At 37.8% G+C, this 25,837-nt stretch overlaps 1 protein-coding gene across 2 annotated transcripts in view; it reads left to right on the top strand.

Annotated features, from left to right (window-relative positions):
• The window catches only part of LOC149023990 (Tetratricopeptide repeat (TPR)-like superfamily protein), a 69,076-nt gene that overhangs the window by 5,927 nt on the left and 37,312 nt on the right, over positions 1 to 25,837 (top strand). For both annotated transcript variants that reach the window (XM_089144401.1, XM_089144402.1), the window contains exons 2-9: positions 161 to 317; positions 417 to 535; positions 651 to 725; positions 2,156 to 2,249; positions 2,351 to 2,469; positions 4,134 to 4,204; positions 17,823 to 17,964; positions 22,321 to 22,496. In XM_089144401.1, the coding sequence (XP_089000527.1) occupies positions 161 to 317; positions 417 to 535; positions 651 to 725; positions 2,156 to 2,249; positions 2,351 to 2,469; positions 4,134 to 4,204; positions 17,823 to 17,964; positions 22,321 to 22,496 (953 nt within the window). The remainder of the gene's footprint in view (positions 1 to 160; positions 318 to 416; positions 536 to 650; positions 726 to 2,155; positions 2,250 to 2,350; positions 2,470 to 4,133; positions 4,205 to 17,822; positions 17,965 to 22,320; positions 22,497 to 25,837) is intronic.

Raw genomic sequence — 25,837 nt, 5'->3', positions numbered from 1 at the left:
TGAGCAAGATGTCCAAGGCGCCCAGTCAACCATGGTGCCTAGATGCCGAGGCGACACCTTGATTGCTATGTTTTATTGCCATATTTTTGAATCATCTTTTTTTGACCTTGCCATGGTTCTTCAAGAAGATTGAAATGATTTCTTTTATGCCTTTCTTTAGGCACTCAAGGCTCTTATTTTGGAGAGGATGGGAAAGCCTGATGAAGCGTTATCTATCTGCTTAAATGCCAGAGAACAATTGTATTCAGATGAAGTCATTCCCATGGATGATCTAACCCTTAGCACCATACAGATTGTTTTCCAACGTCTTGATCGCTGTCAGTATATGCTTCTAATCTGATACATTTATGTGTTTATTTATGTATGCATGTCTCAATGTTTTTATCTACATTAGATATTTTTGTCTCCTGGAACAGTGGATCTGGCTACTAGTTGCTATGAGTATGTTTGTGGTAAGTTTCCGAACAATTTGGAGCTGATGATGGGTCTTTTTAACTGCTATGTTCGTGAGTACTCATTTGTGAAGCAGCAACAGGTGTGGTGTTGTCCAAGAACACTTCTCTTTTTTGGGGAGGGCTATTCTAATTGTAGGATTAACTCCTATATTCTCCTGAGGTTATGGTTTCATGTATGTTTTTTCTCCCTTGCAGACAGCCATCAAAATGTACAAGATTGTTGGTGAAGAAAGGTTTTTACTCTGGGCTGTTTGTAGCATACAGTTGCAGGTTTTTTCTTTTGCTTTTTAATCTTCTTCTCATTGATGTGATTGTGTATGGTTAGGTGGACATAGTAGCAGTAAAATGTTGGGTGAGGAGGTAAAATCTCAATTGGCGGGCCCCAGTCAAGTTGTTCCCCCGAATTAGTTGTCTTTTTCATCTCCAAGAACTTCCCTTCTTTCTTAAATGGAGGGCCTTCTAAAGTTTCTTGTTTCTAATGGTGATATATATAGAAGCATGCATGCTAGTGCATTAACACATGTAGAAACACACATCCAGATGTAACTCTTTTCCTTTGAAAGGAAAAAAAGCTTGTGAGGTCTATAAGTTTGGAACTGAAATAGTGCAGATAATGTTTCTCTTAACTAATGCCTAATTTAAATAGAATAGTAAAATGTGGCAGCCTTTGTATTTGTTGGAAAACAGAATCTAAGTAATCAAACCATGAAATTAAGGAGAAGCAGAAAGAGGAGAAACTGCTGTCAAAAGTGTAGGGAGGCAGCCTGCAATAGTTATTATATTATTGTATATCAGGTCCATGTACACATAACGCATGGTCAACTGTCCATGCAGTTATTGTGCACGTGATCTGCAATGTGTGAACAGTATTGAATAATTAATAAACCTAGAAGGACTAAATTGCCCCTAGTATCTCAATACTATAATAGTGTAAGTCTGCAAATACTAGAACTATTTCTCACATAATTAAAATTCCACTTAAACTTACCAGAATTGGCCTATGATGACCAGCCAACGTAATTGATAATGAAATTATGAGATAATCATAGTTCAATGTAGTTCAATATCTCAGCTATGGATCCCAACTCAGTTAGGTAAAAAACTGCATTGGATGAGATCTCAGTGATTTGGTGCCTTCTTTTTTTTTCTTTTTTCAACTTGAAGCCAGGTTTGGAGGGAAGCTACATTTGATGTTAATTACAGAGATGGTACCAAGATTTTATTGGAATCCTGTTGAGATACCTATATATTACTGTGATCTTTGCTGTGACTCTCAGATTACTATCTGGACTCAGTTTTGCAAACAACAAAATATTTTTGAGATCTTAGACAGCTCTCTGACTATGGCCTTACCTTACTTACTGACACCCAACTAGTAATTGATTCTGTGATTTATGATGTTTAGTTTTGTGTGTTACTTAGTTTTGCTGGATTCAGTCATATCAACTAGAACAATTGGGTTACTAATCAATTTTTTTTTCACAAGTCGCTCATAGCGCACTCATCCTGTAATTCATATGTAATCTTCAGAACGACTCAGACAATATAAGATGGTGCTACATACCTAAACTTTCCCTTTTTTCTAGTTAGTTTCTTTTGAACCAGGTCAATGGTACTCCCTTATATTCTTTTAGACTGATTATTCCTAGAGAAGATATTTATATAACTGCATGTCATATGTTGTTTGGAGCATCTTGTAGGTGTCTTGTGGGGATGGGGAAGAAAAGCTTTTAGTTTTAGCTGAAGGTCTACTTAAGAAGCATGTTGCTTCTCATAGCTTGCATGAGCCAGAAGGTGGGCTCCATTTCCACTTTATATTTCATCATAATCAAATGGGTAGAAGATGTGTTATTTCCTTGCCACGATTAATCATGGAATAGTTATTTTATGTGCAGCCCTTCTTGTTTATATTTCTATCTTGGAACAGCAAGCGAAGTATGGTGCTGCTGTTGAAGTTCTCTCTGGGAAATTGGGATCTCTTATAGTAATAGAAGTCGATAGGCTCCGCATGCAGGTACTTTCTGAAGCATTGTTTCCCCTGCATTATTATTGTAGTAATATTTTGCTTCTGCATTGCCACTGCATTATTTTTTGGGCTCTGTGATCTAGTTTCAGATTTTCCCAGTTGCTATAGGCAAAGCTCAAAGTTTTCGGACTTTTCTAGAGACCCAAAATTCAAAGTCAGAACTATGCCAATCTAAGCATTAGATATGTCCCAAACTTTAGGAACCTCATCCCCTCAACCCTAGTGACCTTAGATTCCAATTTAACCCCATTCTGACCATCTGATTTCAAGATGTAATTATTTTCTTGAATTTCAAGAACCTTGATATCTTTTAATTTTGCCATCCAAACACCACCAATCTTGGGGGATCATATCCCTATATTGTTACTTACATTCCCTCCAAGTTTCAACCCATTCTGACACCTATAGACCCAAGCTTCCATCTCAAGAAATTTATCCCATATCTCCTGTGGGATGATATGGGATATGTACCCTTAAGATCCTAAATATCATCTTAGAACATATCATATTTGACCACAAAGCATTAACCTAACCCGTCTCCCTGAGAAGTAATCCCAACCCATATCACAAAGGATTCCCATATCCCCTCAACCGTAGAACCCTCTAAACCCTAGCCATAGAAGTTTAAGCGCAATCACTGATGAACGCAGGGCATAATTAATCAAAACAAGCTGCTGTCCGCCTGTAATTTGCCCCAAACAGCAGGAATAAAATCCTAAATTACTGCTGCTTCATCAGAAGAGGATCTGGAAGACTGACCCAGACCCTGGATTAACATCACATCCCCCCCAGCACTAGTTACCTTGCATCCCAAATTCATCCCTAAAGGACCAACGAAACCTAGATTTGCATTAAATTCTGGCTAATTTTTCTAGTTTATCCCTTAACTTAAGAAGTAAAGTCAACATCATAATTGCAGAAATAACAAAATACTGCTAGTTAGAAAATAAAGAAAACTAAAAGAATTATGAACCCATTAAGCTGCCTTGTGTATTCAGAATTATGAACAGCCCTAACATAAAAAATGTTTAAATCTTGAGGATGAAGATCACACAATCATTTCATATCTAGTAATGCTTACCAGAATATTCCTGTGTATTGGCTTTCATGATACATTGAAAATTGGATTCCCTTGACGTGTTGAGTGTTTCACATGTACTTAGGACACTTTATCTATTTGTAAGAAGCTTGATACACAGTATTCAATCTTCAATACCTTCTCTCAGCACTTTCCAACAAGAACAAAACAGTCTGTGAATAATAGGACTCAGAACTCACCGATCTTATTGTTGTTGCTGAAGAACTCTTGCTCTAGTTGTATCCTCATTAGTCGAAGTTGGGAAATTGTTCTTCAGTGTTGATGCTTCTTAGTTCTTGATGTGATCTGTGAAAGGAGCGTAGAACTTAGTCACATACTAGCAAGACCGAATAAATTGTATAATAAAAAACCATGTGGACTAGAACAGGTTGTTTTTTCCATACCATTGTTGTGGGAAACCATCCTCCCTGTTTTTTTTGAAAAAATTAAACTAATGTATTTTTGACAGATTTGCAAACTTTGGTTTAATTGCACCGTCAGCAGCAGGCTATTATATTTTGTCATGTTTCTGAGTTATCTGTTACCTCTGCACTGTTTGACTTTAAGTTGACAGGGAAGACTTCTAGCTCGGGCGTGTGACTATGCTGCTGCTGCGGAGATCTTCCAGAAAGTTCTAGAATCATGGTATGATTATGGAAGCTTGTGATCTTATTAGTTATTTTTTTCTTCTTTAAAGCCATAAATCTGCATTTGTGATGTTTTTCAATGTGTGGACTGAAAGAGACTTAGGAGGAAGATGTGCTTTATTATTATTATTTTTTTTTGGGGGGGGGGGGAGTAGTATGTTACTTCCTTTAAAAGTTGATGAAATGTTAGTATTCATAGTAAAAAATAGCAAATTAAGGAACGGGAAAAACAAAGACAGGCGAGTCAAAAACTTACAAGAACCTATCCCTCACAAATGGGACAAGAGGGTAGAATGCAAAAACCCAAGAATGACATTTGATTCTGCAGTCTTTGGTTTAAACCGTGCTCATATGGAGCTCATGTAAGCTGGTTGTGAACAGAATTCCCATATAAATATTGTGCAAACCAATTTGTTTGGTTGAACCTTGATGGTGATTTACGTATTTTCATTATGCTTGCATTGAAATTGTTAAAGATGGTAGAAATTTATCTTGCCCGTCTGCCATGTTGTGAATATCGAATGGCAAAGAAGTCTTGGGAGGTCTTTTTATATTTTAATAAAAAAGGGGTGGAGGGAGAAAGAAGAAAAAAGGCATCCTAGTAATTTTATTTTTGTTGTCATTTTTTGTGATAAATATTTCAATTATCAAATGGGGAGAGGGGGGGGGGGGCAGGGGTTGGTGAAGGAATTGTTGTGTAGGCCTTTGACTGGTGGCATCCCCAACCCTCTTCCTTCCCCCCCAAAAAAAGGAAAAAAAAGAAAAAAGGAAATGGATTGGGTTCTTTCAGGCACTGCCGCTCTGTAGCTATTCTTTTCTGAGCATGGACTAGTTCTCCTGGCCATTGTGTGGATCTCGAATTTTTTGACTAATGCCACGATCTCTAATCTCTAATATCAAACTTAATGCATGGACCTTGGAATGTTTGCACACGGAGTAGGTCATTTGGAGATGGGTTTATTGGGGAATGCTGATGCAGATCCACCCTTGATTTTGGGTTATCCTCTTAAAATAAACCTAGGGTTGTGTTGGACTGGTTATGGACCTTTAATCCCTTGAATTTGAGCTGTAATATGCCTTTTTTATGGGCCCAAAATTGGGGTACAAGGTCCAAGTATGATAACAGTCAGTCTATTTTAAGTTGAGCTTATTAGGTCTTTACTTCTCTTAAATAGCTTGTAATTTACCTGCCTACACGCATAGGAGAGCAAGTGTTTGTTTTTGTTTCAGACTTTCTAAAAATTAGTTAAGAGTCAACAAAGTAGTTGGATGTTAGCTTGGGAATCTCTTAAGATAGGAGTTCTGTTTAGGATCTCTTTAAGTTACGGTAGCTTTAAGAGTTCAGGTCTCATAAAGAATTGAACCTTTTTGTAGTTTTATCGACCGAAGTTGTAAAGGCTGACCTAAGTAACAGATTGTATTCTCAGAGATAGATTATGGTTTGATAAAGGTTGCAGTTGCTTTGAAGCTGCTGCCTCATTGTCCGTTGTGAGAGACTGTGCTGGTGAGTCATATCCAAGGAAGCCTAGGTGAGTCATATCCTAGTACCCTAACCTTGTGAGTCATATCCAGACTAACCATTCTCTGCCAGTTTCTTTTCTTTCCTCTGTTTTTGGGGACCCCATTCATAAGGGTACACATATAGCCCATGTGCACTGGCGGGATCCTTCCAAATCCATCCCCAACCTATAAACATCATTCTTCCTGTCAGAACACACATCCATTTACCATCCAAGGTCCGAGATTTTTACCCCTTTCTTGAATTTTTGGATCCTCTTGAAACCCAAATTTCAAATTTAGATATGCATCATTCTAACCATCAGATTTGTCATTTACTTGGAGCATCATCCCCTTATAAATAATCTTCTAAGTGATGTGAATCATTTCCAGGGGTTCCACAGGGCCTAGGGTTGATTCCCCAAATCCTGGGACCCCCTAATTCAATCCAGGCGTATTTTGGTAACCTTGCTCCAATTCGTGACAATTAGGTCTAGGTCCTGTCTAGTCCAGGGAGTTGTATGGACCTTAGGCATTTTTATTTTAGTTTTCTGATTATTATTTTGCAAGTTATTTAGGAGTCCCAGTCAAGGTGAGATTCTCAGTGGAATCCCATAATTTGTGTCTGCTTTGATTCCCTGAACTTTAGGACTCCATATCTGCTCATGGAGTCCTCCAGAGTTGGTTATTGAGTTTTCTTGTTTGAGTCGAAGTCTTATTCAACAGTTGTTGAGTTAGTTTTGGATAAGCCAGTTAGAATTCTAATTGGTTTTCCAATTTTGAGTCCCTTTTTGATTTCGTTATTCAAGGCTATAAATAAAGCCTTCAAGCCTTGTAATTTTTAAGTTGAAATTGATTAATAAAACTTTGGTTTGAAGGCAACTTAGGTCGTGGTCTTCTTGGGAGGTCCACGGTAGATTTGGAGTGGTTTTCTTCAATTTAAGCAATAGTTCTTGAATTCCAACAGCAAACTCAACCTCCAAGTAAGTATAAACCCATTCCACCCTTTTCCTAAGCCCTTTCCCCCTCTCCTAACGTACCCACAAGCCTCCCCTACCCTTCCCCTCCAGTGTAGACATCCTCAGCCCCCTCCCCAAACCCTGCGGCATGTATAGGATCCGTTCTCCTACACACCCTAGTGCATCCCTTACTCTCCCCTAACCCTAAACCCCAAGTACAGCCCTTCCCCCTTCCATCCCCCCCTTCTTTTCTTCTTCTTTAACCTGCAGCTGCTTAGGAAACCTAGAAAATATTAATTGCAGAATTTTCCCACCGAAGAAAAGATCAAGATTGCAAGAAAGAAAGAAAAGAAAAGAAAAGAAAGAAAGAATGGAATAAAAGAAAGCAAGAATCTCATGAAAGCTCAAAATTGCAAGCAAGGGAGAAAAGAGAGCCAATATTCTATGAAGAACCATAGGCTGCAACCTATCTTCATCTCTAAACCTACCTAGAACCAACCGCAAGCCCAAACCATATCCCCCCTTGCTGCAAGACTGTAAACCCTTATCTCCCCTGGCTACAAGCCCTGAAATCCCCTTTACCTATACCCAGAACCCTTCCCAGGGCTGAATCTGACTTCATAGCAAAGTTACTAGTTTCCCTAATTCATTATTCCCAAGCCTTTCCATCTCATCTTGAGTATTGTTTGGATAGTTGAAACCCTAATTCCTCCAATAGAATCCCATAAGGTTGTTGGATCTCAGAAGAGGATCCTGGACCGAACCCAATTTTAGGGATTAATCTCAAATTTCAAAACCCTAGATTTTGGTTTACATTACTAAGTCCATTACAAGTTTAAGGTCCATGTATAGGACCCCCGTTTCTTGGTTAGCTCCCTGTGGTATACAAGAAAACAACTTTTACAGAATTGCTTCAAATTTAATATATTACTATCTTACTTCTTGCTACATGTGCCCCATAGTTCCATCTGATCACACAGAACCCAAAAAGTGATACCCCATTTCAACCCACCTCCAAAAAAGAGAGACTGTTATTCAAGTCTCAACACCATACAACAAAACCTACCCTTTTCCCACCCAATTTGAGTTGGCTCTTTTAGAGATCTTGGTTGTTGGCCCTCAGTCCAGTTAAAGCTGCATCAGATGCTAGAGTCATGCCACTAGAAACTTCAAAGTGGTCCGTCGGTGGCATAGAGTGAGATGACACCATGGGAGGAAATGGACTCCTAGGACCAGGAGAGATTAGTTCAGCCGAGATGTTAGAACAACTAGACCAGATTGGATGGAGGTTTTTGCATTAAGGGGGTTGGAGTGGGAGGACTAAATGGGTTAGTGGTATAGTAAGAGGGAGGGCCAAGAGAAGGGAGATGGGCCTGGTTTAAGTGAGATGATCGAGAGAGGTTAAAGGGGCAATTGGTTGGGGTGGGGTCAAGGAGGGGTGAGGATTAGCGGGTTTGAGATCGATTGAGGATTGTAAGTGTTGTTCTTTTGTTGTTGATTTTAGGGAGTGGACCATTCCTTAAGGCCCCTAACTTTCTTTGTCTTACTACTCCATTATTGATGCTTGTTTTATCCATTGCAATGAAAGAGAGATATAAATGATGGGCTAGAGATGTGATTATGGGTCAACTCCAAAATATTTTAGAAATAAAGAAGCAAATTTTGATCTACGGCTGAGATAAGAAATTATCAATCAAATCTACAAAGGTATTATTGAGAGAGACCTAATGGAGAAAAAGAGTCCTTGCATACTTCAATATCTTATTTCCTATTTGTGACTTGGTCAAAAAAAGAAAAAGAGGAAAAAGAATTATATTCAAGAGAAGGAAGAGGAAAAATCCCGTTTTTGAATTTCTCTGTCCAGTTTCAATCAAACCCTTCATCGAACGGTCATCCGGTGTCTGATCGAGCTGATTTTTGGAGGAAATCTTCACGACTTCCTGAACCTCAAATCCAACGGTGGAATTGTGCATTTGATCTCTCTAAGTCAATCTGATTAGTACGCCAAAACCCTACTTGGTTGAGTCAGATAGGAACTCTGAGTTTGATTCAAACTCTGTCAAGAATCATATCCCATGTAAACTTTATAAAAGGAGAGCATACTCCATCAAGGGAGAACGTGTTTTAGAGCTTAGGAGAAGCACATTTTCTTTTCTCTTTGGTTTATTTAGGCTTTCTTTAGCTTTCTTTGATTGCTTTTGTGAGATTCTAATTTCTAGAATGAATGTTTAGGTTTAATTTTTCTATGTAATGCAATTTCAAGTTCAAGTTTCAAGTTTGAGGATTCGTTTTTCTCTGGGTCTAGCAATTGCAGATCTAGAATGATCTAGATCTGATTGTTAGGGTTGGTTGAGAATTGAATCGTTCGTTCAATTCTTTTTTATTATTTGAAGTTCAAAGATGCAAGTAAGTAATTTTGTTCAATAACCTGCTCTCCCCCCTCCATATTCTTAATTTAGGATTTACTTTCAACATTTATTTATTGGGCTCCTTTCCCCGGGGTCCTTGATAAAAGATGCCTACAATCGTGCCTCTCTTTGGTTAAGGTTTCCCTTTTCCTTTATTGCTTTGTTATTTACTTTATGCAATTTACTTTCAGCATTTATTTATTGTTCTCCCTTCCCTTGGGTCCTTGATCAAAGATGCCTACAGTTGTGCTTCTCTTTGGTTAAGGTTTCCCTTTTTCTTTTATTGCTTTGATTATTTTCTTTTTGCATTTTTTTTCCTGCCTTTTATTTTTGCGTTAGTTATATTTGTGTTATCTTTAGTCTTAATCCAATCGCATTAAATGCATGGATTAGGACCGCCCGTTTAGTTTAATTAATTAGTTAATAAATTTGAATCGTTGCACTCTTGTATTATCATTAAGAGGTTAAATTCTAAAGGGACATATCTCCTTGAGATCCACCCGTTAGCTACACAATACCGTGCGCTTGCGGTTATTTTTGTTTTGCAAACAAGTTTTTGGCGCCGTTGCCGGGGAGGTATTAGTCCATTTTATTTTTCTCATTCTTTGGTAAATTGAAGTGTTTAAAAAAAAAAAAAATTCAAAGATACTACTCTTAACTAGAGTAGAAACAAAAACGTATGGTAGTCCCCACTCTACTGCAGAATCCCTGGGATTCGATTGTAGGTGGCTTCGAAAACTATACGGATTCCCTTGCTGTCAAACCTATACAACACTCAGCTATACGACAACCTTACGACAACCTCCTCGTCAACGGCGCCAAAAACTTGTTTGGAAAATAAAAATAACCGCAAGAACACGGTATCGTGTAGCTAACAGGTCGATCTCAATGAGATATGCCACTTTAGAATTTAACTTCTTAATGATAATGCGAGAGTGCAATGATTCAAATTTGTTAACTAATTAATTAAACTAAACGAGTGGTTCTAATTCATACATCTAATGCAATCGGATTGAGACTAAAGATAACACAAATATAATTAATGCAGAAAAAAAATGCAGGAAAAAAAATGCAAAAAGGAAATAATCAAAGTAATAAAAGAAAAAGGGAAACCTTAACCAAAGAGAGGCACGACTGTAGGCATCTTTGATCAAGGACTCAGGGGAATGGAGAGCAATAAATAAATGCTGAAAGTAAATTGCATAAAGTAAATAACAAAGCAATAAAGGAAAAGGGAAACCTTAACCAAAGAGAGACACGATTGTAGGCATATTTGATTATGGACCCAGGGGAAGGGAGAACAATAAATAAATGCTGAAAGTAAATCCTAAATTAAGAATATTGAGGGTTAGATAGAAGCGGGAATGGAGGGGGGGGAGAAGATTATTGAAGAAGGTTATTTACTTGCATCTTTGAACTTCAAATAATAAAAAAGAATTGAACGAACTATTCAATTTTCAACTAACCCTAACAACCAGATCTAGAATGATCTAGATCTGCAATTGTTGGACCCAGAGAAAAACGAATCCTCAAACTTGAAACTTGAACTTGAAATTGCATTACATAGAAAAATTAAACCTAAACATTCATTCTAGAAATTAGAATCTCACAAAAGCAATCAAAGAAAGCTAAAGAAAGCCTAAATAAACCAAAGAGAAAAGAAAATGTGCTTCTCCTAAGCTCTAAAACACGTTCTCCCTTGATGGAGTATGCTCTCCTTTTATAAAGTTTACATGGGATATGATTCTTGACAGAGTTTGAATCAAACTCAGAGTTCCTATCTGACTCAACCAAGTAGGGTTTTGGCGTACTAATCAGATTGACTTAGAGAGATCAAATGCACAATTCCACCGTTGGATTTGAGGTTCAGGAAGTCGTGAAGATTTCCTCCAAAAATCAGCTCGATCAGACACCGGATGACCGTTCGATGAAGGGTTTGATTGAAACTGGACAGAGAAATTCAAAAACGGGATTTTTCCCTCTTCCTTCTCTGAATATAATTCTTTTTCCTCTTTTTCTTTTTTTGACCAAGTCACAAATAGGAAATAAGATATTGAAGTATGCAAGGACTCTTTTTCTCCATTAGGTCTCTCTCAATAATACCTTTGTAGATTTGATTGATAATTTCTTATCTCAGCCGTAGATCAAAATTTGCTTCTTTATTTCTAAAATATTTTGGAGTTGACCCATAATCACATCTCTAGCCCATCATGCTCCAGATCAAGCCCATTTTCGCACTTGAGAATTTGAACGGACCTCTTGACGTGTAAAATTGCATGTTTCATACCCAAAACAACAAATGTTTGTTTAAATCATGAAAAATCCTAAAATCTGCAAAAACAACATAAAACCCAAGGTAGCTCCACTCTAAGTGTGCAAAATGCATGCTTTATGCCTTAAGATTTCACACATAAATGTACTCATCAATAAACTAATTTATTCAAAGTTTTGTGCTTTGATCTTCATAGAGTGTAGCATGTATGTTCTTGAATGCTGCTGATTTCATTTTTCTCATTGATGTAGGACACAATAAGGACAAAAATAGGCCAACACACTGTTCACATTTATAGTGTGAGCCCCTATTTTGGCCTAAGTGAGGATATTGTAGGAAGATTATGTGGAGCCCATGACCATGTTGCGTTAAGACTTCTAGATAGGATTCAATTTGCTGGCCAAATGGCATCATGGGTGGGGACTACATGGGATCTCAAGATAGATATCGTTCTGGTTGAAGAGCACTGTCTTGCTGCCCAACTTGTTCTCTCAGAAGACTGAGTTGGGGCAAGATCTTGGGAAGTTGGTGCACTTGAGGCTGTGGCCCTAAGTTGTGATGTTGTGCTGATGTACTTGGAAGATTTTCTTGGCCTACTTGAATGACAGTTTTATGGGGTTTTCTAGGGGAGGGGGATATGGGGCTCATACTTGGTATATTGCCTATTTTAGGCCTTAACACGATAGCACTTTCAGGTTTACGGAAAAATGTCTAAATTTGAGTTTGATTTTGAACTGTGGGTTGTGAGGGCTACATTCAACTAAAAAGCCTAAAAATACCCTATTCTACATAGAATTTAGTCATAGAAAGTAATCAAATCTACATTTCATGTAAAGCAACTTCATTAAACATTGGAATTGTTCAAAGTTTCAAACTACTTTCTCTTCGATGTGCTTGAATAGGCTAGATTGGTTGTAGATGTAATATCGATCATTTGCAGGGGCAACTTTGATGAATTATTTGGCAAAAATTGACCAATAACATTAAGTACTGAGATTCCAATGGCAAAATGTCTAAATTTGATAAAGTTGGGCTGAGATAGCTCATCTTGATTGAATTGTGGGTCCTTCTATGTGTTGAGTCGGCTCGCAGTCTGGTCAGTCAAGATCTTGAGCTGACCCAGATATCTCATGAGTTGTGATAGTTCCTGAATTCATCGGTGATCTCTTCCCACCTTCTCAAAAATCAAAATGGTACGTTATCTTGTAATCATGAAGTCTTGATCTATGATTTCGACTGCAATTCTTGGCAGAATGAAGATCTTTTTTACTATGTTTATCTTATGGATGGCTTTTTTTGTTTTTGTTTTAATACTGTTGAACGAATTAGTTTCTTTTTCTCAGCTAAGTAGTTTCTAATTTAGATCCTATTTTGTTGGTGAGAATCTTTGTGAATGATTCAGCAAGGTCTTGTTTCTATTTTTCTTGAGCAAACTTTTGCTCTCTCTCTATATATGGCTGTTTACAGCCCATAACTATTTTATGCAATTAATGAAGAAGCTTTGCTTTGCTGCTATTACTCTGTTGTCCATTGTGAGTAATAAGAGATGCTGGGGCCTTGCTGTGAGGGCTAGACACCTAGAGTTGAGGAACCTTGTTGAGAGGACTGAACTACTTTTATTTCCTTTTTACTTTCTATTTGTTTTCAGTGCTAATTGCCACTTCTCTGAACCTCGGTGACCTCTTTTTGTGTAAAACCGCTGCTAAAAATTCAAAGAGGTATGTTGACTGAGGATTTGTTTCTTTGCTGTAACTATTGTCAACCTTTGGTAGAGTGGTTGACGAATATCCAGCACTGAGTGGGCCTATTTTTCTTTGAGATCAACCGAGGATTGATAAATATAGGTGTTGAACCTTTGTTCCATAGGTTTATATAGTCATGGGCCTATTCTATTGGCCTAAAAGTTAAGTGTCTTGGCCAAGTAAAAAATAGGTTAATTAATTAATTATTTTTTAGGGTTTATATATGCACTCCCTTAAAAAAGTCATTTTCAAGCAATCCCTCAAACTGTCTCGCCTTTCATGCGCCCCCTTCAAATGGGATTGAAATTAAAAATTCATCCAAAATCATCCATTCTGTTAAACCTCTTCTGCTAGATTTCGCATATTACCCTGGAGTAATATGGCCATTTTACCCCTGAACTTGATTCACATCAAGCTAATTTTTGATGATGGACATGCATATAGATTCTAAGGAAAAATGCAGTGCTGAAGGACCTAGGCCTTCATCTTCCTTCTACCTCTGCTAAAAGTGGCAGAAAATCCACCGCTGTCTTCTTCTGATTGCTAGTCCCATGTTGTTAGATCATTTTTAATGTCATCAAATTTGCAAGAAATTGTTTATAGCGAACTTAAAACAGGCTCAACTCCATAACAACCTAGGTTGGAGGTTTGTTTCTGAGTAAAACTGACTTTGGGGTTTGTTTTTACTCCAAAAGCGATTGACAACCTGCAATATTGTCCCTCAAATGATCCGCTTTGTTGAGAATCAGAATTGTACATGCAATCAAATCTGTACTTACCCCGGCGGTTAGTTTCAGTTAGTAATTAATTTATAGAATTGAAATTCAGGATGCAGAAGGCTTGCAAGGAATATAGTTGTTAGTAAATCAGATTTCCAAATAGCTTTCATAAATTCTCTTTTTTGCACTACTTAATCTTGGTGCTTGTTGAATCATTCAAATAGAAGATTATAAAAGAAGAGGAGGTAGTGGATGAAGGAAGATGAAGACTTCTTTTTTTCTTTGTTAAAAAAAAATGAAAAAAGGGGTAGTGGGGTACTGGATTAACCATCAGATTCAATTATCCCAACGGAGCCTTGCTTGTCCTCGTATACTGAGTGAACTTTCTCTAAACCAATGTTCAAAGTATTTATTGGATTCAATTGGTATTTCTTTCCTGGGTCATTTTGCTTCTGTCGGTAATTGAAGAAGAGAAGAGAAGAGAAGATAAGACGAATCCAGAGCATTTCTCTGTTGCTAGGGCTTGCTCCAAGTTTCGATGAGTTTGACGTTCAATTAATTTCACGGTTATGGCCGAATGAGAAGCACTAATCTAAGCAACAGGGAACCCTGGGGATTTTCATCAAGTTGGGAAGAAGGTTATGGCTGAATGAAGCACCAGCAGTGTAAGCAACAAGGAACCCTAGGTTTTTTTTATCGGGGTTGGAAGGAAAGAGAGGAAGAAGAAGACCAGGTAAGGGGCATTAATGTAATTTCATTTTCCCTTATTATCTTTTTGGGTGGTTTGACTAGGAGGGATAAATGGAAGACAAAGAAGGAAACAACGTAAGGGCTTCCCAGAACAAGCAAGGAACAATAAAAGTCATTTCACAGTAACCCTTAATTGAAACTCAACACTGATAGTTTTGGGGGGGGGGTAAATGTAAGATGCGATTTTCTGAGGGGTGCATGAAAAAACAGCCTTTTTTTCAGAGAGAGGTGCATGAAAAGACCCTTAGTTTAATAGTCTTTGATTTATGCTATGTTTCAGTTTTAGGTTTCCAGGTCACAAGTCTAGTAGGAGTCCTAGGTCTAATAGGTTTTTAAGTTCTGCTTCTTTTATGAGTTCATTTCCTATTTCTGTTATGAGTTGTAAGGCTGATTAGAATTCTATTTATACTCCCTTTAGGGGAATTATAGATTCAGTTCCGATTAGTTGATTATTCTGTCAAGCCTTGAGTGCTTTTATGAGTTTGCTGCTGCAACTATTGGTTTTCTGTCAACTTTGGTCAGAGAAGATCCAAGGGTTGACTCCATTAAGGTTCTTGGTGAAGTCAAGCTAGTTCCTTCCTATGGTTGAATGGATACCCTTCAGGAAGCCATTTCGTTCACTTTAAGCTCCCCATCGAGGTGGTAGTCTACACTTCATTTGCCTTTTCAATCCCCTATTTTTAGACTTCCCAATACATGCAAAATTCAAGGACAAATTCAAAGCTAAACCTATCTAATCTTTATATCCCAAATTTGGAGGATTTGATCCCTGTATCATTTCCTACATTCTCTTCAATTCAGCCTACTTTGATGCCTACAAACTGTAGTTTCCAATCTCAAGGAATTTATACCGTATCTCCTGTTGGATGTGCTAAGCATCCTTGATACTTTATACATCATTTAAGAGGTCATTACTTTTAACCATAAGGCTCTAACCTAACCCTTTTCTCCAAAAACCAAATCTATCCACCCCATATAAATTGGTTCTCTTAAAAGATCTTCAAAGAACTGCCTTCATTGATTTGAGGCAACATTAGTGGTTCTTTGTTGGATCCCTTCTACGCATCTTCTCATCCTCACGAGTTTAGCCAACCCTTAACCAGTGCTGACTACATTACTTCTTTTTTCTTTAGAAGTTGGTCTAGTGTTATTGTGGAATGATGAAAAATATTAGTTGCTAGAGCATGAATTTATGATTATCCATGAGTATACTGTATACCTGGAGTGATACACTATTGAATGAACCAGGCATTAGCAAATGTATACTTATACAACCGAACCTTAGCATTTTCATTGACAAGACTGGTACAATAGTTTTTCATTATGAGACTATCAGTATAGTGCCCACCTAGTAGCTTAAGTGACAAGGTGCCCACTTAGGCGACCAAAGAGCCCAAATGTTTCCTTTTTATTCTCGTTGTTAGAGTAGAAGGGTAAAAAGGGGGCACTAATTCTCGATAATGCTGGAAGTCTGTTGTTGAGTTTGATTAGGACTTCTAGTCGTTTTCCTTTTCCAGTTTCATGTAAACCTCAATTAAAAATAGAACTATTGGGTCTGGACGCTCCACAGTTCTATCTGAAGCTTTACAGCAGATTGAGCTCTCTCCACTCTTCTCTCCTCCTCTTTCTCTGTTCTAATAATATTTGACACCTTTCTTTTCTAACGTTTCTTAGTAAGCCAAAATGTGTACTTTATATCATTAAAGAATCAACATTGGTCCACATCAAGTCATCAAAATTCAACATAGCACTAGAAGACAATATAACTTAGCAAGCAAGCAGTTGGAAGTTTGAAACATCAAAACTGACAATTGGTTTAGATGGTTCTTGGAATTGGTCATTGTCATAATACACCTAATCTCACATTTGGATTATACTCTTTTTGTAAATATGATCTTAAGTAATTGAAATGCAATTGTATTGGGGCAGTGCTTTCGTTCTCCAAGAAGTTTGACTGGTCAAATGATTAAATATTATGTGAGACTTTTTGCATCAGGTAGAGCACACAACCAGCTTTCCAACAATTCTAGATTGCTTAAATTTGATTTAACAAACTTTATTTGGTGTTCATGAATGTTACTTTTTTTTAAAAAGATACCAAAACAAATTAATATTTTATAGTATTGTTTGTTATAACATTTTTTTTAAGGATATCAAAACAAATTAATATTTTATAGTATTGTTTGTTTCTAACAATGTTTTACCATATTAAGATTTATAATATTTTTAGGTTTGAGAAAAACCTCGGTATTAAAAAGTTGAAAATCTCACCTACCGTCCACAATCTGGTTTTTGCTCTTGAATTTTTTTTTTTGGGGGGGGGGGGGGGGGGGTTGACTTTTTATCTTTTTGAAGTTTGGTGTTTAATTATTATTTATTGGATTCAAATAAGGGGAATTTGCTGATTTTTTAATTATCTCATTGAAAGAACTAACATTAAATACTTACATAGCTTAAGTGACGGCTTGACACTATAATCATCGAGGAATAACACTATGAGTAAAATAAAACAAATCCTAGTGCTTTACCTTTGCTGGAAGACTTTCAAGATGCCATGCCAAGCTACTGTGCAAAGAATGAAGACTTGTCACCAACATTGCAAAATGCAAGGCAGTTATCTATTGGATGAGGCTGTACCAGATGCATCTTTGTGCGTTATGGCTTGTAATTTGGAGTGTAACAGTTTGGAGAACTTTATTGTCTGTGTTTTGTCAACTTAGTTGGCAGATTAATCTTTGAATTTGGTGACTCACGCTTGTGATTGCCAATGGTGGAGGTGTATTGAGAGATGAAGTTTAGTAATATGTGTGATAAGGTAGTGGCCTTTATATATTACATTTATTTGATATAATGATTTGCTGATGTTTTGACTTTTCTGATGGGTTTCTGCGGGAAGTATTATATAAAGGTTTATGTCTGTGTCTCGTGCTTGGGTTATTGGACTCTGTTGTTTTGCCCATATTGTTTATGAGTATGATTCTTTTGTTCTTTATCCTGTTCTGTTTTTCTTTTGTCTGTCCTTTGTACTTGTGGTCTACCCTCCTCTTTGGGTTGTCTTGGCAGCCCTGATGAGTGGGGGGTTTCTAAGTCATTTAGGTTCTTCTTATGAAGTGATCTTATGTATCAATTGATTTATTGATTTTCTTCTGGTCCACCTTGTCACTAAATTTAGTCCAGAGTTCGTGTTCTGTTGTAGCTTATCAATTGTTTTTATACAGTTGCCTTGTTTTCTACCTCTTATAATGTTGTCTTTTGTTTTTGTTTGGCAGCCCTGATGACTGGGAGTGTTTCTTAAATTATTTAGGATGTTTACTGGAGGATGACAGCAGCTGGAGTGGTGGATCTGTCAAAGACCAAATCTATCCTCCAAAAATTATGGACTGCAAGTTGTCCCACTTGCCCGAAGACGTGGTGCATGTCTATGTCTTTTGCACAATGATGCTTGCATTTTCAGTTTTTCTCCATTAGATTTGTTAAAGTTTCTGCGGTTTCAGAACACCAGAAACTGCACGAAGAAGGGAAGACTGGGGGGGGGGGGGAGAAGAAGAGGGGAGAGAGGTTATGCATGAAATCTTTCCCCTCGTATAGCATTCATTAATAGCAAAGTAACTAATCCCAGTCTACGTCTTATAATCCTGAACTGAGTTATACATAAAATAGAAACTAGATGTTGCTTGACAGAAAGTAGAATCTAAGACTATAATCAAAACTAATATTAGACTGGGTTTACTTGTCAACCAAGTGAGTAAAAATAGAAACACAAGCCAAAATAGAAAGTAATCTCCTAATCTAATAAGTAGAAGCTAAGGAAATAAAATAAAATCTGATCTTATCCAATCTGGGGTGTTCATGTAGTGTGGTTACTAGAGTAGTATTAAATCATGTATATCCTAACACTTACCCTCAAGTTGGGAGTATATATATCAAAGACTTCAGCTTGGAATAACAATAACATGTGTTATTCATAATCTTGAGCACAAGTAGCAATAGAAGATGGTGGTGATCACTGAGGGAACTTCACCCAGGAGATAGCAAACAACTTAAGTAATCTTCATGTCGATGAAGCATCCAACAATCAAAACAATAGGCGGTAGTGGATATGAACAACTTGTACAAACAAAGCTGCAACAATAATATCAAAAGCACTATCCATATAATCTTAGTATTTGTAATTAAAAATTGTCTCAAAAGTGGAGCATCTCCAATGGCTACATCACAAAAGGTAGGTAGTGGGCAGGAATCTCCACAAGAGATGATAAAGGTGCAGCTCTAATGTCTATACAGGTAGATAAATAACGTAGCTTTATTGTCCACACAAGTACATTAACGTGCAGCTCCAATGGCCGGACATAAGCAAGGTTGTCAAGGCCTCGTCTAGGCGTCCTGACCCATTTTTGGGTTAGGCAACTTGGTGTAGACTTGTTGCCTAGGTGTCCCCTTGCTTCATGTTGCCTTGGTTTTCATTGCCCCCTATTGCCTTGCCTTGCCTTGTTGCCTTGACAAACTTGGACATAAGATCTTTATGAAAAGGCAAGTAGTAGGTAGTAGGTAGTAATTCTGCTCAACCAAAAGTAGAAATAGAGCCTCAAACAAAGATCTCTACAAGTCAAGTATCGGTTATTATAAACCACATAGGCAGTATAGGTTACTGCAGACGAAGTTGGTAGGTAAAAGATAGTATAGGTTTATTGCGGACCAAGTAGGTAGCAATATGGGTTACTACGGACCAAATAGGTAGGTAATTGGCAATATGGGTTGTTGCAAACTTAGTAGGTAGGTAATTGGCAATATGGTTTGTTGCAAACTTAGTAGGTAGGTAATAGGCACAATATGGGTTACTGTGGAGGAAGTAGGTGGTTGTTGCTGTTAAATACCATTTTATGATAAACGTCTATGAGCTGATATGGCATAACTCTCCAATCTCCCCCTTACGTTTAGGCATTGCACGTGGATAAATAATGGCAACTAATATCTAGTATATGAAGATCCCAAGCAAGAAATTTTCAACGTGCCGTTTTATGGTAGATATAGTCTTTATTCTTCAAGCAAGTATGAATCTAACAAATGATATCCTAACTCTCCTCATGGTAGATTATATCATGGTTGTCAAAGAGTTCTCCTAGGCGACTGGCCCCACTTTTGGGTCAAGGCGATCATGTGTCATGTTGTTGCCTAGGCGATGCCTTATCATGTTGCTTGGTGTCGCCTTGGTTTTCATTGCCCTCTATCACCTAGCCTCGCCTTGTTGCTTTGACAACCATGGATTATATGGTACATGCATGTGCCAAGCTTTAAGAATTGGTTCAAAATATCCAATCAGGTAAGTTATGGAACCATATAATTACGACAATGCATAATGGCAGTGGCAGTGGCAGTATAGTAATGAAACAGTTTCAAGATAAAATGGCAGAATATGTAGAAGGGTGTAGGAGTATCTCTGTAAGGGTTTGCTAGGTGCGATAATTAGGTAATGGTCATGAGTGCATTAGAAATAAAGAGAGGAATAAATGTGCTGATTAAAGGAATTTAATAAGAAATCAACATAAAGGCAAAGTGAAGGGTATAATGGGACAAGAAAATTCGAAGAACTAAAAATATGAAACAATTCCATTGTTGCCTATCTCAAAAGTTGCCAAATACCAAAGTACTGTAATGCAGCCAAGAAAAATGGGTAAATTTTTTAAAAGCTGAAATTGATGGACATAATAACCTGAGAAAGAGTCCTTGATCAACCTTTTGAATAATAGGTGGACCGAATGGATAGAGATATAAGTTGGACAAAGAGCAGAGTATTGCTCAACTGATACAGAGGCACAATACTATGCAGCAACAGCCCGGTTCAGGTTCATATTACCATCGAAAAACCTTTCATGTCAGTCATAATAATCTCAGAGCATGGACTTGAGCAATCAAACATGCAGGAAATTGCTACAGTATAATAATTGCCCAAAGAATCTCGTAGAACAGTCTAATCGCAAGAGAGAATGTGGTCAGCAAGGTAGTAGCATCAAGACACCATAATTCCTTCAAACTGGGATCAAGTCTTCCTCTAGGTAATGCATTAAACCCTCAAAATCTCCATGACATCAGCAAGGTAGTTAGGAATTAGGATGCAAAAGGGGCTTCAGATATTCTAGGGGAGCTTCTAGAAACATTAGCCGCAGGCATGACCTTTATAGAATAGAGCAATAAATAGTGTAACCCTTTATAGCTTGATAATAAGAAGGTTCACCTCATAATTTAAAGAACAAGTTTCTTAGTAGAGTAGCAGGAGATAGGAAACAGGAGTTTGCTGCAGGTAGAATCAAAGTCTCCTTGAATATGACTCTCAAAACTGCAGTTGTTGTTTTCATGCAGGATCAGACTTGGTGCTCTTATACCATGTTAGAGTTGCTGCAGTTTCAGAACACCAAAACTGCAGGAAGAAGAGATGAGAAGAGCATCGTTGTTATGGCGACGAGGCAATGTGAGGCGGTGAGGCGCCTTCAGGCACTTCCGAGGCGGTCAAGGCAGTTTAAGTGACATTTTTAGTATACATCCCTACACTCTTGTTTATCATAAATATATCATATCTTATAATAAAAAATAAGAAAATTCTGTTAGAAAAATAACAAGTACTGAAAATAAGAAAAACTATACAAAGAACCTGATTGTCGCCTGAGATGAACCCTTGCTGGAAAATGTGATGGTGCTTCTGTGCCTCACAGCAGCAGCACATTAAAAGAAAGGTCTCCAGTGAAGAATTTCTTCGGAATATGGAGCTAGGTTGCCAGAGTGGAGTGGTGACTGTAATAGTGCTTCTGTGCGCAAAAAAGTTGGAAAACAAAGAAAGCTTCTGGTGAAGAACCTCACTGGAATAGAACCTTACTTGAGCAAGTGGGTTGCTGAAGTGAAGCCAGTTGCTGGAGAAGTGAGATGGGAATGTCAAAAGATGGGAAGAGTTGAGAAGTAATAGTGAAAGGATTTTTAGGTTATTGGTGTACCATGCGTAAGGTAATGGTTTTTATTTTTTATTATTTTTTCCAATATGTAGGTGGTCCCATTTACCTACATTACATGGGAGTTTCGATACATCATCCAACAAATATTGTTAGATTGGCATCTACGTTACCAGCCTTTGATTTAGCATGTTTGTGTTAACAGGAAAAAAAAGTGGCAGCCGCATTGATTCTCAAGGCATCCAAGGTGCCCACCTTAATGCAAATCACTTAAGGTGAAGCTCGCCATACACTGCTACAGCCCGCCTGGTCTAGGTGATGCCTAGATGATGCCTTGACAGCTATGGAGAAGAGTGGGGAAGAAGAATAAGAGAATGAAGAGGAGGGGAGAGAGGCTGCGCATGAAACCTTCCCCCTCACATAGCACCTTATTAAGAGCAAACTAACTAATCCTAGTATTGGATTTATTTCCTAAACTAAGTTACACAGAAAATGGAAATTAGATTTACTCAACAGAAAATATAGACTAATGCTAAAATGAGAACTAAGAGTAGATTGGGTTTGCTTGTCAGCCGAGCTACAAAAATAGAATCATTAGCCAAAAGTAGAAAATGATCTCCTAATGTAATAAGTAGAAGCTAAGGGGAAAAAATAAAATCTGGGTAGAACAAAACAAGATAATATCCAATCTTGGGGTGGATCCCACATAGTGTGGTTACCTGTGAAGTGGTAGATCATGCATAGCAACGTTTATCATCCGTGTTTTGCTTGCTTCACTGCTTTTTCAATTGTTGATAGACAGTCTGAACTCTGAAAATTGGTTATGCAGTTCGATTCTCGCATATTAAAAGCATCATGCTTTGTGCAAAAGTTACAAGAGGAGGGCAACAATGATTCTATAAGATGTCCTCATTTGGCAACTCTTGAAATTGAAAGGAGGAAGCATCTATATGGAAAAGGTGATGGCATCAAACTAAAGGAGGCTTTGTTAAATTACTTTTACAGGTTCTTATTCAAACTTGGTCCTTGTTCCCATTCCTGTGCTTTTGCTTTTATCATATTCTTGTGCATACTTCTTCATCTTTCTGTGGAAAACTTGTAATGGCTTGTTGTCTGGGTTGATCCAAAAAATATTTATTACTTTTCTTTGACTAACATGATTTTAGGTTGCCATATCCTATCTGTAACAAGGGAAATATTTTTCACTCCATTTTCTGATCAACAACAGGCAAAGGATTTGACCTGGTCTCTTTTTGTCCTTGCATGAAGAATGCAGGTACTCAGCTTGAGCCTAAAGAACACAGAAAAAGTTGAGGTAGAAGGTTGGAAAGAAAGTAACATGAGCATTCCTTGTCATATTTATTTGAAAGCTCCATGAGCCTGTTGGTTGGGCAAGTCAGCTATGATTATCCTGTGCAGAGTGGTTGGCCTTTGATATAGGGATAAACATCATTTATCTAATCAACAAGTTTAATCTACATCCATTACACTGGGAAGGAAAAACAAGAGAACTGAAGCTCCAAGCAACAAATTTGATATAAATGATTAAAATTAGATATGAAAAGCAAGAGAAATGGTCAGAACATTGGTAAGAAGTTTCGGGCCTCCCAAACTTAAGAAATTGACTGAATATTTAAGTAGCAGTGCATGTTCGTTTATGTAGCCTTAACATCTAAATCTACATGTAAGATTCCGTTGAAATTATCTTGGCTGTATTGAGAAAGATGTAGTTCTCACGTAGAACAGAGAATGGGCAGCATGTGATTTGACATGTATTGATCCGGGGTTTCTGACTATAATAGGGTATTGATGTTATCATGTTCGGGAGTTGCTGTGAAATAAGCTTGATGAAATTAATCCAGGAACATGGTTTCTGGGGTATGCAGCAATAAACAACATCAGTATCAAATCTAGTGTAATCCCAACTAATTGGGGTCTGCTGCATGGATCCTTGCCCTCTGATCAACTCTTGTTTGAGGTCATAGTGTCATACTCAATAAAAGCTTTAGTTATTCACGTCTTTGCTCATCATTTTTCCTAGAATCGTTTTGAGTCTGCCGCTAGATCTTTTAGTTCCTTCAATCTAAATCAAATCAGTCTACTTTATTAGAGCATCCTTTTCAACATAGCCATGCCATCTCAAATGACTCTTTTGTAGCTTATTATGATATCATGTATTGCAGTTTCTCCTATATCTGCTATAATATGATGGTTACTTTAACCTATCCACTTTTGCCACATTCATCTCAAAACCTTCATCCCACTACACTAAGTTTATATACTGTATACATTGGTTCCCCCCCCAAAAAAAAGAAGTTTATATACATTATGCTTTTTAACTGCCCCACATTTTACATCATGAATCATAGACAATCATATGACTGTCCAGTAAAATTTTCCTTCAAGATCTAAGGAGATATGCACAGTATACTCCAGTTGCGCCTCTTCATGTCATTCATCTTGTATTAATTCTCTGTGAAAATCATTCTTGTATCAGCTTTCTTATTTATGATTGAGTGCGAATACTGAACAATCACTTTGTGGAGCCTCTAATTTTCACCACCTCATCATCTGACCCAGTCTAACTGAAGTTCCACACAATATACTTCATCTTTGTTCTACTTATCTTAAAACCTTTTGATTCCAAGGTTGGTTTCTATTACTCCAATTTGGCGTCAATCCTTCCCTTTGTCTCATTCATGAAGACAATATCATTAGCAGAATATATTGCTTAAACTTTTGGTGTCATACTGTATCAGAGTCTTCTGATACCGATATGTTTTGGCCGATAAGGTTAGCTTTGATATGGTACTTAAACCTTGATGCCTACCATTATAGTTACCTCCCAAAACAAAAATATTACTTGCAGAAATTAGAAACCTCCCCAGGAGTGATATAGGACCCATGGCCACCCCAGGAAGACCCAAGGAAGGTCTAGGTTGTCTGCCCAGCACCCTGCGGCTCCGCCAGCAGCATAGGAAATTTTGGCCAGCATGAAGGGTATTTTGGTAGTTCAGGCAGTCCTAAGCAAGCCCAATGAGGTCTAGTTAAATCAGAATCTTATTCGGAGTCTACTCCTACTTTTATTTTGTAATTTGAGTCAGTCTAGGAGATAACAAAAGTTCTTTGTTTTTGGTTTCAAAATTGAGTACTAGTAGGAGTTGTTCTATAAAGGCTATTGTTTGTGACCAAACAGTTTTGATGAGTAAAACACTGTAAAGGAGTTACAGCAGTGAGAGAGACTTTGATTGAGGAGAAACCCTGTGGTGGCCCAGTGTGGTGATCTTCTTGGCAAGTTTTCATCCTCCAGCCCTCTTCAACCTGTAAGGGATCATCCTTAACCCTCCCATCTCCCCCCTCTATGTCCACCTCTCCAAGACTGAGATACCCCTTCATCTTCCCCAAAACCTTAATTGCTTTATATCCCAATCCCCACCTCAGCAATCCTTTCCCCTTCTTGGATCATCATCTGTCCTATCCACCTAGCATTCGGTTCCTACCCTAGCCTCATTATCCTTTATCCATCTTTTATCGACACCCTAAATCCCATACCTCTTGATCCCCTCCACCAAATCACTTCCCTTTCTGGAATCACAACCCCCACCCTCCATCTAGCACTCACCCTACTCTAGCCCTGACTACCCCCTAGAAACCCTAGAAAATTGAAACCCTAATTTCACAAAACCCTAGACTTCTGGAATTCAAATCTGAAAGCAAAAACAGCAAGGTTCAGGTTTATACTTGAGTCACCCTAAGCCTCTAAACCTAGCCACACCAGTGAACAATCCCTTCAAACCCTAAAATTCCTAAACAGCCCTACATCCCTAAGCTGCAGGGGATTAGAAACCCTACTTGTTTGCTGATGTCATTAATGCATCCTGGAGACTGGCCCTCATCCTATTGGGCCTACATCAAGGAGCTTTGCTGCTGATGGAAAATTTGAAATTAGTATTTGGCCAAGCTCTCTCTCACTCTCCATACAATTGAAAGAAAAATCAGGAACTTAAGAGAATGACTTGTTTCTAAGTGTGTGCTTCTAAGTACTCCCTTTTAAAGAAGCCTATTACTTTAACAGGTTACATAAAAACCATTTCAATATGTAGTTTGCCTAAATATCCGTTTTCTGTAGATTGCCTGCATCAACAACTCAAAAGTAATGAGATTTATTTTATGTGACACACTAATTCATTGCTTAAATTTATTAGGACAGAAAAAGCTGACTGTCATGGGGTGCTGTACCACAGATGGAGGCACGGGTTGGTTGTGTTGAAATTTTATTGTTTACTACAGCTAGGTTGTTCACGTGGATTCTTTATATAAACCGTCGATGGTTTTCACCTTGTATA

This window comes from Hakea prostrata, chromosome 2 (assembly GCF_041222555.1).
Source record: "Hakea prostrata isolate BN-2017 chromosome 2, UWA_Hpros_2, whole genome shotgun sequence".
NCBI lineage: Eukaryota > Viridiplantae > Streptophyta > Magnoliopsida > Proteales > Proteaceae > Hakea > Hakea prostrata.
This window is presented reverse-complemented; position numbering and strand designations above follow the sequence as displayed.